Here is a 15427-nt window from a genome sequence, read left to right as displayed (position 1 = left end):
GGGGCAGTATTTAGCAAATAATAAATAAATCTTAGACTGGTTCAAATTGACCAATGCAAAAAAGCAAAAAAACAAAAAAGCAAAAAAGCAAAAAAGCAAAAAAGCAAAAAAGCAAAAAAGCAAAAAAGCAAAAAAGCAAAAAAGCAAAAAAGCAAAAAAGCAAAAAAGCAAAAAAGCAAAAAAGCAAAAAAGCAAAAAAGCAAAAAAGCAAAAAAGCAAAAAAGCAAAAAAGCAAAAAAGCAAAAAAGCAAAAAAGCAAAAAAGCAAAAAAGCAAAAAAGCAAAAAAGCAAAAAAGCAAAAAAGCAAAAAAGCAAAAAAGCAAAAAAGCAAAAAAGCAAAAAAGCAAAAAAGCAAAAAAGCAAAAAAGCAAAAAAAGCAAATAAAGCAAAAAAGCAAAAAAGCAAAAAAAGCAAAAAAGCAAAAAAGCAAAAAAGCAAAAAAGCAAAAAAGCAAAAAAGTAAAAAAGGAAAAAAGGAAAAAAAAGCTAAAAAGCAACAACTTTTTGTCTTCGTTTTTTAAATCTAAAATGATGGCGATGAAATAAAAAAAAGGAATTATGTTTTGAATTGGGTACTTAAGCCCTATGTCGATTTTTATGTACAACGGTAAAAAACACGAATTAAAACCATTTCTGATCACTTTTTATTTTAATGCAAAAACAACATTTTTTCGATGGATCAACTATGGTCCCCTTGGAACGAGCTGTCAAGTAGGAGCTTTTCTGTCAAGAAGGACCACGAGGTTAATTTTTCAAAATTGATTTAAAAATCCATTTTAAAATCTTTGGGGTCGTACAAAGGGTCATTGTACTCAGAAAAATAAGCTTTATCGCTGTAAACAATAATATCAGCAATCTAAGCTTCATTTTAGGACCCAATTCCATGAATCCGAATAATCAAGTATGGAGTGCAGACGCTTAATGCAGTAATTCCCCGATCGTCTTCCAAATCCCCGAACCAGTCTAACGAAATTTTCGCGCGCGCCCATCGAAGATATGTTCAAACGTCGCGCCGCGCCAAACCTATACCGGCGGCCGCCAGGTACACTGCCACTACTGGTGCTGATTCGATCAAGCGTGTTCTGCGATGACGACTATACGGCTGTTGCTGATACTCAGTCAGTCAGTCAGTCAGTCGGACTCGCGGTGGTGTGGGCTCAGTTTGCGGGTAACCATCTTCGAGGGTTGTTGACGCGACGCCGCGGCAAGTGCTCCAGTTGACGTAGGATTACGTGCGATTTTGGCGCAATGCGGAACCGGCTTCCGGTTCTGGTGGTTGTTTTGGGACTGCTAGTGTGGCGGCCAATCAGCTCCAACTTTGTGGCGTACGACGACGATCACGAGCTGAACGGTGGGGATGATCAGGAGTACCTGCAGGACGCGGATCACCAGCGGCCGCCACGTGAGGACTACCACGACGCACTGGACCGGCTGATCACGCACGCGTTGAACCAGACACATCCCAGCGGGGATTCTCCGGGGAGTCCCGCGGCCTTGGTAGATTCCAAGGTCACAGCTGCGTCGCCGTTGGAGGTCGACGAGGAACCACCAAAGTGTGCCGCCAACCGGCAGGTAGGGCAGCATTCTTGTCCCCGAAAAAGGCCCTTTGTAGTGCATTAGGTTAGCGGGGGAAATCCGACGCTCGAAGAACCGGTTCACTTTGTACAAGGAAGACTGGCTCAGCAGTGTTTAGCGTTGTTGTGTGTGGCAAGTGTATTAATTACCCGCAAGTGCAAACGTCGTCGTCGTCGTCGGCGTCATCGTTGTCGTTGGACGAAGGTGATAAACAAAACCTTTAGGCGGAATTTCAAACTGTGGTGAGGCCACCGCGGTGTGAGTTGCGTTTCTTGGGCCGGAGCTAGTTAGAGGAGGATGACGTGAGCCCGAAAATGTCAATGTCTTCTAGTCGCTGATGGGGGTTTCGGGGATTCCACCTTCGTTCGTAGAGAGGCAGCTAACGGGGATTCTCTGGGGAATCGATGAATCGTTCTAAATTAAGAATAGTAAAAAATGTACTGATCATCACACTATTGCACAACAGCAATTCATATGGTGGCAAATGCGACAAACATTCAATGCATTGCCCAATGGGATCTTCTGGAATTCATGCTGTTTCGTATATTGTTAATTTGGGCAATATACATATTAATCTAATCTAATCTAACCCTAGCGCAGCCATCTTTCCGGAAGCACCCTGGAGACCGGGGGTGCTTACTTCAAACATCCTTTTTTTCTAAACGGCCAGGTCAACAGTGTAAAGTTAACCGCAAAGATGGTTCGTTGAATTGGATTCAGTTTGAACAACAATACTTTCCATACCTTTATAATTATAAACAGTTCTTTGAAAAAAAAAATGCGATTCTAGTAATATTGTTTTTTGGTCGAAATTATTTTTTATCAGATTCAAACCTTATACTTGCAAAGCATTATTGCTCGATTGGAACCCAGAGAGTAACATTTCGCTTCTCCATATAGGCTCTCTATTTTCCTGAAGTATAGATATCCGAGAGCAGTAGTTTTTTTATAGAGAACCTTCAAAGAGAAATGGCATGGCACTCATACACAACAATACTCGCTCTTCCGCCTCTTTCCCTATCATGTGCTTCTAAACGAAGGAACTCAATTTTGACAAGTAATTCAAGCGCTGTACTGAGTGACGACGCTTCTCTCTCTCAGGTTCTCTAGTTTTTTAGGTGTATGTCCCACTACACGGAGAAAAAAGAGTTCCGAAAATCGTGAACAAGCGTTCATAAAACTGGGAACCTCGAACAAAGTGTTCAAATCCCATGGTACGATTTTAAAAAAGTCCTACCATGGAATTTGAACACTTTATTCGTGGTTCCCATTTGCATGAACGCTTGTTCACGATTTTAGGAACTCTTTTTTCTCCGTGTAGGTTATATTATGGTTTTTTTTAATTCATAACTTATTTTTAATAGGTCCTTTTAGGTGCTGTGACCAGGTTGGGACCGAGGATCGTATAAAAAAAATATAACAACTCCTTAAACACCATACTTGGAGATCATGTAACTGACCAGGGTTGCTTGGTCCAAGCGGGTCTTACAGGTCTTGAACCTGCCGATATACTCGGAGAAAATGCTCCACAGCTCAGACGAGCTGTAGAGCACCTCCCCGCCCAAGTAACATTTTTTCCAGGAGTTCTACAAGAGCTCTTCAAGATAGCTACGGCATAGCAGTTTGGACCGCGGTAGGATAAAACTCTCTTCAAGTACTCTTCCAAACTCCTGAAGAAGTTTTGAAGAGAATTTTATCCTACCGCGGTCCAAACTGCTATGCTGTAGCTATCTTGAAGAGCTCTTGTAGAACTCCTGGAAAAAAATGTTACTTGGGCGGCTTCCTCCTTCGTGGCTCCACCGTCTCGGGAGCCACTGCTTCCTTGGCTTTTTTCCTGCGGGCAAGGGCGATCCTTCGATTTTCCGTCCGAAACTGCGCCCGGCAGCGGAGGGAACCCCGCCGGCGTAAACGCCGGAACTGCTGGACTCGGCTTCTCCGCCTTCCTTGCCGGCGGTTTCGGTATCGACGCCTGCTGGCGCCTCCGGATGAAGTCCGGATGCTGTCCGCTTGGGGCAGCTGCGGTCCGTGGCTTCGTGGGCTCCAAAGCAGTTGGCACACCGCTTCGGCTCGGCTTCTTGGACTTTGCACTCGTCCGTCTTATGGGGACCCCCACAGTTGTTGCACCTCCCCTTGAGGTGGCAGTTTCTGGTTCCATGGCCCAGCTGCAAACAGTTCCTGCACTGGGTTACGTTCGGCCGCTTGTTCCGGTAGGCCTCCCACTGGATGATACGACTTGACACAAATTTCACTGCAGACAACTTTTTCAGATTGGTGTATCCCTTGGGGAAGACCACAATGTACGGAGTTTCGTCCACGGTGGACTTTTCCTTCCGCTTGATGATATGCACCTCCAGCGCGTCCAGCTTGAGATCCCCCTTCAGCAGGTACTTGACCTCGTCCGGTTTCAGTTCATCAGGTAAACCACGAAGAACTGCCCGATGATTTCGTTCGCTCCGCCGTTCGTGAGTGTAGAATTCCACTTTCTTCTTCTTGAGGAGCTCTTGCAACTTGTTAAAATCTTTGACAGAGAAGCAGGTCACCTTGGTTCCAAATCGGGTTAGTTTGTAAATCGGGTTGAAACCAAATTTACAACTTTCCACTATCGCCACGAGCTTGTAAAAATCCGTGGTGTTCTTCACCACCAAAGGTGGTTGCTTTTGTTTACCTGCCGACTGGCTGGGTGGTGAAACCGCCGGGGCGTCCCCTCCTCCTGCTGGGCTGGCATTGTTGTTGTTTTCGTTTTCCGCTAGCGGGCTGAACTTGTTGCTATTGAGCACATTCTGCTCCACTTTTCCTTCTCCGACGACAGCTCCGGTGATCTCAGGGGTCTTCTTCCGCTTCCGATTTCCGGGGATGAGTTGGAAATCATCCGTCTCGGAGGTCTCTCCACCTCCGTCCGTCAAACAACCCGAGGCATGATGCCTTTAGCGCGCACGTCACACACGTCTACGCTCTCGGAGCTGTCAGAGCCAAGTTTTTTTTCTAGGTTATAGTATGGTTGTATGGAAAAAAATAAAGTTGTCCAAATTTAGTGAGAACAGCAAATTTTCAGAATTTTCAGAATTTTGGGGTCCTAAAAAACTCCCTAAAGTTTGGGAAGAATTCGTTGAGTCCCCACTTTGCGCAAAGCGATTCAATTTTGGATGGGAATTAGTATCGGGAAACCCTTTTTTATTTTTTGATATTTCAAAAATCCACGTTTAACGCTATATCAAAACCGGACTCATATTTGGATGCTCTACAGCTTTCCCGAAGAGAGTATGGTGCTAATTTGTTCCTTTCAAAAGATACAGCGTGTTCAAAACTCGTCTAAATCGTGCTAGAAAAACACGTTTTAGCCGAGTTTTGAGGACGCTGTATCTTCTTTCAGGAGCAAGTTAGCACCATACTCTCTTTGGGAAAGTTGTAGAGCACGTTCCAGAGCATCCAAATATGAGTCCGGTTTTGATATAGCGTAAAACGTAGATTTTTTAAATATCAGAAATAAAAAAAAATTCTTATTCAAATTTATATGGAAAATTTAATCGCTTGCGCAAAGTGACACGCAGAAAAATGTGTTGTAGAATCAGCCTGTACGAGGTTTGAATCAACAAAATTTTTGTTGAATATAATCAACGCCGATTTTGCGTTGAAACAAACCTTGATTTTCTCAATTCCACAAAAGTCTTTTGTTGTTTTGAAAAAGCTGCTTTGACGTTTAGCATTGATTCAACAAAAATCACGATTTTCAAATCAACAAAACGTTTTGTTGATTCAAATATGCCTTATTTTTCTGCGTGGAGGACTGAACCAATCGTTCTCAAACATTGGGAAGTAATTCAGGACCCAAAAAGGAACTAAAAATTGCTGTGCTGGAAAATTGATTTTGTTATTACACCCAAATGTCCCACGATTCTGACCTGACCTTAAAGTGCAGGAAATTTATTTGTTTTCAATGAACTTTTCATTTAATTGCACTTTTTACAATTCATTGAAATTTTTAAGGCTTTTGATAACCCCATTTATCTTCTTATATTTCGACGTCGTCGTGCTATCATGTCGCACCCGCCATTTTGACGTTCCGAGAAAAACGCGTTTTAATGTTTGACCTTGAATATTCAAAAACGAGAGCACGCAATGTAAACAATAAAAAACACGTTTTGTTTGGCTGACCATTCTGTGCATTGTCCCAAAGTTTGGTTGAAGTTGGTTGCTGGAGTCCCGAGTTATAATTACAAATGTTTACGGTAGTCTAGCTTGTACGTGCGACAAACGCATCCTGACTTTCCTGGCCCGAAATCCCTTTGGCCTTTTGTCGCACTTACATCAATTTTCATGGGGTGACAAGATAGCACGACAAGATTGAAACTACTTTCATATGTAAAGTGACAAAAATGCACGGAGTTTTTTCGGTTTTTGTTGAATATCTCAGGATTGAAATCGAATTTTGGGGATCTGTGAAGGTCAAAAGGTGAGGCATTGTGAGCTGCACAAAATGGCGTTCTTAACTCAATTTGGTCCAAAATGCACGTACGACAAGTTAGCACGATGGCGACGATTTGGGCTATCCCAAATGTTGAAAATATTAGCAACGGCCTTAGGCTGCTATAATTTTTTTTAAAGTTTCTTTAAAACCAGTTCGAAAAACCAGGGGTAATTTTTCTTTTCAAAAGCAAAATCAAAATTTCAATGGAAATTCAAGTACAATCAGCTGAAATCACTGAAATTACGACTCCGGCCGAACAAAAACTTAAAAATATATTTGCATCGGCATTACTTTTTACTAAAAACAAATCTGAACTTTTAACATATGTTTTATGGCTTCTGTAATTATAGCAACCAATTGGCTCTGATTTGATAAATAAATAAATAATTATTGTTCCTACGTGTTATTAGCCTTTAGAATAACCAATTAAGTCTTAAGACAAATTTATCAACACATAGCTGAAAGTCTTCAAATCTTTATTAGGTTTAATTGCAAAACAAATTGTGAATTGATTATTTACTCAACATAAACTAAATTGAATTGAATTTGAAGAAATAAATAATAAATCTTTAATAACAAGCCATGGAATTTAAATTTGAATGAAACAAGTGTTTTGAAGTGCATTTTACACCTGCCGAGTTGTTTTCCTCGAATGATTTTGCTTTTCAGCTGATTTTAAAATATTTTATTATGCACTCGTGCTAAGACTGTTTATGCTGTCCGAGGAATTTAAAATTTCATATTGAGTTTCAGAAGAATTCATGATTGTTTTAGTGGTAAATAACGGAGTAGCAGCTACGGGGAAACACAACAAAAAAACATAAAAAAATATGATTTTTTTTTATTTTTGTTTTATTTTTCTGCTGATTTTTTTAGGCAACGCATTTAATATGCTCTTTGATAAAAAAAATGATTCAAACAATTAAAAAAATAATAATTTGTCGATTTCCCATAGAAAACCTCATCTAGTCAAGTAAAGGCAGACGGTGCTCTCCGTGGATAAAGGTGTGGATTAACGATTCGCGTGTTGTTGTTTTTTTTTCAGTTTTGTTTGTCTGTCAGGTAACGTGTGGCAAGAAAACCGCTAATTTTTACGATTAGAACCACGAATGGGCAGAGTGTGCGGGTAGAAATGTTGATTGCCAAAGTGCTGATAAACAAGTTTATATCAGTTTGTTTGTTTTATTGATAAAGCATATTTGTGACAGTTGGCAAACATTAACGAAATTGGATAGTGTTTGCTCAGTGCATCGTTTGGATAATGTGCTTTTAGCGTCTGTCTGATTTCATTTTTGTTATTTTATATCAATGCAATTTACCTAAGCTCTTTCAGCTAGGTCTAAGTGCACCTAATTAACAAGTTTTTCTTCACTCAAAATACTCTAAGACAAAATTTCAAATCATTTAACACTTCTAATGAGAGGAATACAGGAAGATGTTAAGTTGAGTATACAAATAATATTATTTAAAACATCTTTTAAAATCAAGAACGCCTGTGAACTTTATTCACGAGCCAGCGTCCTTTTTGCTCAAAGCCGTGATAAATTCTTCAATTAATCTAATTATTCCTCTAGCCGTGCGCAGTCAGCTATGAGTGTTTGATAATCAAACAGTTCATTAGAGCATTGCACGCAAAATATCAAAGGGGCAGGCAGAAGGTGTTCACTGCGTGTTTATTTGTCTAGGAGGCTTGGAGGTTGGTTTCTGGTGCAAGTTCACTCCTATAAACCTGTGCTTGGTGCAGAGGTTTGAAAAATAGTATGACTTAACATTCCAATGCTAATGCTTGTATTAATGTGTCAAGTTTAAATGCAGATGCATTTTTTGTGATTATTTTGAATTCAGCTTTTTAAATAATTTTATTTATAGTTGATTTTAAAACCAATTTGTTTTAATTAGAATGTGTTTTAAAATGGTGTTCCAATAAAATTTGGACCCTTTATAAGCTTTTTTTTTTAATTTATCAAGTGGATTTATTTTCTGGGGTTTTGTATCCTATTCTACCGAGTAAATCAATATTAATTATTGTTCACTATGCTCTAAGAAACACATTCTTCTTCTAGTTATATGCTTAGAGTTGAAGTCAATAACTGAGCAACTAATTAGTTTTTTCTCCGGAATGGATAATCACCTGAGTTATACATTTCCTTTTACCAGAATTGCACCAGTTTCGTGAGAAAACCACCTAATAAAGTCTATTTTTATTTTTTTTACCATTGGAGTTTTTCTAGAATTTCTGTAATTCCTTCGAAATATTTTTTTTTATCAATCTTCTTCTGTGCATTCCCTATATCAAAACAAGCAATTTCGCATAATTTGTTTTTGCATACCAATCTTCATACAGTATGCAGCTGGTCGCACAAAATGGTCGTGTTTATATTAAAAATCTTGATTTTGCACTATTCACGATTTCACCTTTTATGCTAATAAAAATTTAAAGTTTTTGTCCCTCACTCTGGACAAAGTCAAAGGGCCTGTAAAAGCCGAATTTCGATTTGCAAGCCTAATTTTTAAAATTCGTAAGCAGTAGGTACCTAAATTATTACAGTTATGCAACTGTAAAAAAAAATGCGAAACATCAATGACTAAATTTCATTATTTCGGTGCCAGATTTTTCGCCAACCTTGATTTTAGCGCATAACATTCCTGAATCAATGAAAAAATTTAGGACAATAACTGAAATAATGAAATAAATCATGATTTTTTTCCATTGTAATTTATTTTCCTGAAAAGTCCTTATCATAAACCTCCTTTTTTGCTGAAGACACCAAATCGATTAGAAAATACCTTCTCATGCCCATTTTGTATGATCATAAGTAAAATCATTTTATGAATATTTATATGGAAAATTATTATACAAAATTCCTGTTTTGACATGAGGAAATTTGACAAAGTTTCATTCAAATAAAAATATGCAATAAAATATTGACTTGCGACAACTTAAATTTTTACTCATATTGAGAACTGGGTGCTGAATAGTGGTTCGCAAAGAGGCCTCAATTTTGAACTGTCAAAGTGGAACCAATTTACTGTTCCCCAAAAGTAACGAGTATAGTAATCGATCAATAAAAATAGTTTTTTTTTGCGAGAATAAAAAATGGGTGGCTTTTCCGAACCTGGAGTTGAAGTTAAGAAATCTTAAGAAAGTTGAAGGCAAGATCGTCATTTTTTATAATCAGGAATGGATGTTGTTTATGGAGTCGATGCGGTCGTATCCATTCAGAAGCTGTCTCTATTGTTTGATTCCGTATGAAAACCTGTATGAGTGAAAATTCTCTCTGTTTGTTGGATCATCTTCGCTAGAATTAGCGATGTTTTTTCGCTGGACCAGGAAGAGCTGCAGGATTTCAAAATCAGCCAGAGAATTTCTTTGCGACATCGTAGAATGGCACCCTCGCCGCAGTTCCTCGTCACCCATTAAAATAGAAAAATCTCTTCTAACGCATTCTCTCTATTCATCACCCAGATTGAGAATAGTTTTCATAGTTGCTCACGATTTATTTATTTTTTCAAGAAACAAATGGCAGCCATTGGAAAACAAATTTATTTCTTTGTTATCACATTTGAGTCATTTGAATTCCTCGATAAGTGAAATTCAATTAAAGAAAACACAAAACAGTTTGAGCTGTTTTATTTTAAATCTCTGTTAAATTCCGTGAAATAACGATTAATAAGTTAAAATGTATAACGTTAGTGAATATTCAAAATGATTTGAATATTTTAGGTAGAAACTATGTTTTTTTAATGTTTATTAATTTTGATAACAATTGCATTTTAAAGTTATTTTAAATGTTTTTTTTTGTTATTTGTAATCAATATTAATTTAATGCTGCAAAAACTGTTATGAATGGAGCTTTGCTCAAACTTATTCGAAATTATCAAATATTATAATTCTACTTTTGATGAATTAGGAATGTTTTTTGTTAGGAGAGACTTTAGAAAATTATTTTATTATTAAAATTTGAAAGTTTTTCAGATCTTAAGTTTTTTTTGGAAAAGGTCCAATAAACTAAATTTTCAGTTATTGATTTTTGGGTGTTTTTTAAGGTGAAGCCGTTGATCATTTTCGAAGAAATTTGATCATCACTATAAAATATTCTGTATTAAATTCAATTTAACGAATTTCAGCACCAAAAGGAATCAGCATTTGCCGGTTGTTGCCATCTTGAAGCCACTGAAGGAATTTTTGATCTAAATCAATTGTGCTTCAAAATTTATATAATTTTATGGCACAGTCATTGACGTCCTAGTTGGCAATCATTGATTAATGATGATTTCCATAACTTTACAAGGAATGGTATAATCGTTACCAAAAGGAATCAGCATGTGTAGGGCACTATTCTAAACAACTTGTTGACGAAATTTTGTCAAAATATTGAAAGCGACGCAAAATTTATATCTTTGAACGAAAAATCATGACAATGATGGAAGTCTTCACGTTAACACCCTTGACTCAAGGCAGCTTCAAAAACACCCAAAAAGCAAAAAACTGGAAATTTGGTTTATTGGACATTAAAAAAAAACACCAGAGATGTAAAACTGTACAAAATTGAACTCAAACGAAAATTGCAATAACTTTTTTTTGTGTAAGAAGGTAATATTTTGTTTTTGAACTATTGTTAATTTTCAAAGTAACTTTTCTCTACACAATAATATAAAACAAAAATATTATTGAATTTATTTCAAGCAGATTTTCGAGTACCGTAAAATTGCCGTGAAATTCAAATATTTTGTAATAAGCATGTCACGAAATTTCAATTTTTGAGCCGTGAAAAATCACTAGCCCTATCGATCACTTATGAGTTTTGATTCATGGGAAGATACAAATAAATATTTTTTTAAATCTTTTCTCATTTTACTTCTAGCCCATTCCGATCTCACCGTCCACCCAGCTGTCGGTGGCCAAGTGCTGCCCGGAGGGCCAAACGTTCCTGCACGAAAGCATCGTGAAGTGCAAAAGTCCGCTGCGAAAAATCCGGCTTCCAATCATCAGTCGGCGGGTCCATCTGTACGACAGCTCGTGCTATCACTTTGGAGCCTACCTCAAACCGAACGTGACCTTCAACGGTCGCTGCATCGGAAAACGGTGAGCTGAAAATTATCACGACGATATGCAAATTTGCTGAAAGTTTGGAAACTTGAACTTTTGTTTTTGTGTGTTTTTTTTTATTGTTGATTGACCCAGATTGGTGTTCAACGATGGCGCCCTGTTTACGGTCATTCAGAACGGTTCGCTGATGGTTTCGAGCCCGGAACAGATGGCCATCTACCGGGACTTTTGCCTGGAGGAAACGGCCAGTTCCGTGCTGGTGGCGTACGTCTGCGACGAGTTGGTCTATCCGGATCCGTTCGACTGGGTTGATAAGCTGGTGATTGGAACTGCTCTGGTAGTGCTATTTTTGACTGTCCTACTGTACGGATTCGAGCGCAACTTCCACTGCGTCTTTGGAAAGCTCATCATGGTGCACGTGGGACTGCTGTTCACTGCACTGCTGCTGGAAGCTGCGCTGACGGAGTTCGAGGAAGGTGAGTGCAAATCAACCGACGATGAGTCACCGCCGATAATGATCAACTGTCTGAAATGATCTTGCAGCTTTTTACTCCCTGATTGTGTACACGTTGATCGGGGCGTCTTACGTAATCTTCGCCGCGGCTAATCTCCACAACCTGATCGCAAACCAAGCCAGTTTCCAGAAGATGGACTCGCGGAATGTGGCGTACGTCGCCTTCGGGTGCTGTCTCCTGTGGCTTGCGTCCGTCCTGTTTACCCTGTACTGCGATGGTATTGCCTTAGCTGACATTTCCTCATCACTTTCGTTTCTACAATAATTTTCAAACACTTTTAGAAAAGATTGCCACCCTGTGTACGGTGTTTGCGGCGCTGCTGCTGAGTGTGCTGGTCAACGTAATTACTCTGCGGGGAATCGTTAGCCGGCGGCATCATCTGCTGACCGCGGCGGATAATTTCTACGACATCTCGGACGGTGGTGGAACGGAAAGTACCACCTATCTGCACCATCGGAAGGAACTGTGAGTAGAGTAGAGGTTTATCATAGTACTGGTGGAACTTGGGCGTTGGAATTAATAGATTTCTTGTTTTTGGTCTGATCTTAATCTTAATTGATATTTAGGAACTGGAAGCTTTTTGGCAACAAAATATTTTTTTCAAGGGCTCTGTTTATTGAATTATACTGCCCCTGAAAAAAAATTCTTTTTTTTTAATTAACTTCTTATCATTTCTATATTAATGTTTTCAGAATCAATTATTTAAGTTGAAATATGTGCACTAAATTTAAATTTATTAAAGATTTTGCAGTTTTTATCTCTAATTCATTTTATTTTTTTATTTTTCATAAGCAAAAATAATGTTTATATTTTCAGAACAACATTTCAATGATAAAGTTTTGCTGGAAAAAGCTTGAAAAATTAAATTAATCATGTCGAATTCGAATATAAAGATCGTTGCTATTTTTTAAATACTAAAAAAATCAAAATACGTCAAGAAATCCGATAGATTTTTTTTCATTAAATTCAATAATAAATAATAAGAAATTTCAAGAAAGACGAATAAAAAAAATACCAGAAATATATTTTTCTACAGTGTTTTATATTTAGAGTCTTAAAAATCATTTTAAAATGTTTTGTAAAATATTTGAATAAAGACGCACAACAACGCAACAATTATTTTTTCGTAAAGAAGATCTGATTCCAAATATCGATTCAATAGATTTTATCTTGTTTCGTTGATTCGAAGAACTTGAAAAAAATTGCAACGAAGAAATTAAATTGTTTTTGTCAATAATATCAGCATATTTAATTTCAATCGACAATACAAATACAAAACGATTTCAACCAAAACAAATAAAAATAAATTAAATAAACTTATTATTGAAAGTTATCTTTGTTTTTCTTTTTTTAAATCAGGATATATGAATTTTATATGCAAAACTACTTTATTTATTTGTTCACTCAAAACAACCTAACAAAATAAACTTTATGAAAAAATGTTTACTTTTACCAACATTAGTTCCGGCCACCACTGCATCAGAAAAATAAGATCAGGGTCAAAAGGTTGGGCACCCCTGTTCTAGGTCATACATAGAAAGGGAATGTGCTTTAACCCTTTCGAGCCTGAATTTTGAAAAAAATATTTTTTGAGTTATTTTTGGGAAAATGACATCTATGACCATACGAAAATTATAGGCTACTTTTGAGAATTTTCATTTTTGGGTCATATATGACCCATCAGGCCTGAAAGGGTTAAATACTTAACGAAAAATTTAAGATTTTTGTTCACCCTCATGCATAACACCGTTTTCGATCCCTCCTCCTCCAACTGAGGTTACGTAATAAAAGAACTATCCCAAACACGTTTTATCGGAACTTCTAACAGCGACGTGCATTTTAATTTTCATCATTTTTTGAAGTTTGATTTCCCAGAAAAAGAATTATGAAATTATCATGAACCCTTCTACTGCCAATTTTTTTTCGATTTTTTTATTTTTCCCGTGTTTAGGAGGTCATTTTAAGCAACTTTATCTTGTTTAGTTTATGTTTGTTTTTGGTAGTATTTGGCCTATTCTACCACCTCCTATCATTACATTTTGTCTATCTAATTTTTTCATGTTTTTACAGTCACTTTTTCGATTTTTGCTTGTTTTTCATATTTTCTGCTATAAAATGGCATCAGTATAATTTGAATTGTAAAAAAAAATGCGTAGAGGCTTAGTCTGGGACACTAGAAAAATTACTGCATACTACATTTTACTTAAAATAAAGGAAATGTTAGTAAAACACAGCCAAAGTTGACCTTTAGGGGCATTTAAAAAAAACATTGGCAAAGTCACATAAAACAAGTCAAACATCCAACTTATAAATTTTCTAAAATTTTAAGAATTCTTCTCTTGCTCTGTTCTGAGATGCTTTTAAAAGATCAAAAATTGGTTGAAAAATGATTGTTGGTGATTTTTTTTTAAATCGAAGCCCATTTAAAGGCGGGGTTGGGTTGTAGAGGGTTAATTACTAGAATTTTCGAGAATTACTGGCAATTGCGGATATTGAATCTGATCAATCAATTATTTTTCCCTCCTCAATTCTTTCTCCCCTCCCAGCACAATCCTGGCCACGTTCGCCGCCCTCGTGCAGGTGCTCCACTGGGCGCTGTACGCCGCCGGTCGGTACAACCTGCTGTACGGGCTGAGCTGGTGCGGGTTGACCGTGTTCGCCGTGTTCGTGTGCTTCCGCTACCGATCGATAACGGTGCTGTTCTGCACTACTTCTGGCGGTGGCTCCAGGAAAGTACTACGTCATCATCATCATCAGGATGAACATCAGCAGCAGCAGCAGGCGGGGGAAGACACCCCACCCAGCAGCATCCTCCAGCTGGCCGGTCAGGATCAACCAAGGCCACCACCCATTTCGACCTCCTCGCCGTACTACAGCCAACTTACCAGCAGCGCCACCAGTCAGTACTACCACCACCATCAGCAGGAAAATCAGGATAATCAGAAACACATGGCGCTGCCACCGGTTGCGGAAGAGGAGGGTGGCGACGAAGGAAGGAGGACCACCACCTCAAACCCCTTTAGCTGAAGGGGTTAAATGGGGGAGAGATGAGAAGGGGGGAGGGCTTAATGTTGTGAAACTCGAGGAGATTAATCGCGAAATGTGTCGTCCTGCAGCAGTGTGTGATATGCGTTTTAAACTCTTTTCTTTCTTTTGTAGAGTCATTTGCGAGCTATAGTTTTGAATAATTACATTTAAGAGAACAAAGAAGAAAACAAAAGAAGTTTTGAGCTTTGTGTGTGCAAGTTGGAAATTTAATATCACTTCCCTTGTTGACGGTGACGGACTGGGACAAAGAATAATAGTATTTGAAAACCCAATTGATTATTATACCAAAAAAACAAACATTAACACTGTTAGCAAAATAAAATAAACTGGCAGATTTTTTTCTAAAACTTATTTATATAAATGTTACCATCCAGTTCAAATTTAACATTGTACCATATAAAACGGTGAGGGCCTATTAAAAAATCAGACTTCTTATATTTTTAGTTTTGGACCGAATTTAAATAAAAAAAAAGAAATGATTGCGCATTTTGCTTGATATGTGTGTACATAAAATCTCGTTTTACGTATGAAATCATAAAACTTTGAAAGGTAAGTTGTAATAGATAATTTTCAATGTCACTTTCATTCCATAGGAGGTGGTAACAGAGAAAAATTTAAAATAAGTATATTAAAAGCTGCAAGAATATAAATTACACAAGGGTCATTTTTTCATTTAGAACAAAAAATTTCATTTTAAAATTTCGTGTTTTTTCTAACTTTGCAGGGTTATTTTTTAGAGTGTAACAATGTTCTTCAATGTTGTAGAGCAGACAAT

At 37.6% G+C, this 15427-nt stretch overlaps 1 protein-coding gene across 1 annotated transcript; it reads left to right on the top strand.

Annotated features, from left to right (window-relative positions):
* Positions 1-1051: 1051 nt before the first annotated feature.
* On the top strand, positions 1052-14824 carry LOC120417004 (uncharacterized). The gene is made up of 6 exons (XM_039578944.2): positions 1052-1571; positions 10905-11125; positions 11225-11565; positions 11633-11821; positions 11886-12069; positions 14151-14824. Exons 1-6 carry the CDS (start codon positions 1248-1250, stop codon positions 14629-14631), a joined length of 1740 nt encoding a protein of 579 aa, XP_039434878.1. The 5' UTR covers positions 1052-1247; the 3' UTR covers positions 14632-14824.
* The last annotated feature ends 603 nt before the right edge of the window (positions 14825-15427 follow it).

Source organism: Culex pipiens, chromosome 2, assembly GCF_016801865.2.
Source record: "Culex pipiens pallens isolate TS chromosome 2, TS_CPP_V2, whole genome shotgun sequence".
Classification (NCBI taxonomy): Eukaryota; Metazoa; Arthropoda; class Insecta; order Diptera; family Culicidae; genus Culex; species Culex pipiens.
The sequence above is the reverse complement of the archived record's forward strand: the minus strand, read 5'-3'. Positions and strand labels throughout refer to the sequence as shown.

Excerpts from the sequence above, each read along its gene's own strand:
- LOC120417004 (XM_039578944.2), top strand. The coding sequence starts at position 1,248 with ATGCGGAACCGGCTTCCGGTTCTGGTGGTTGTTTTGGGACTGCTAGTG. Across the intron at positions 11,126-11,224 it reads GGTCGCTGCATCGGAAAACG|ATTGGTGTTCAACGATGGCG; the intron begins GTGAGCTGAAAA and ends TGATTGACCCAG. Across the intron at positions 11,822-11,885 it reads GTTTACCCTGTACTGCGATG|AAAAGATTGCCACCCTGTGT; the intron begins GTATTGCCTTAG and ends AAACACTTTTAG.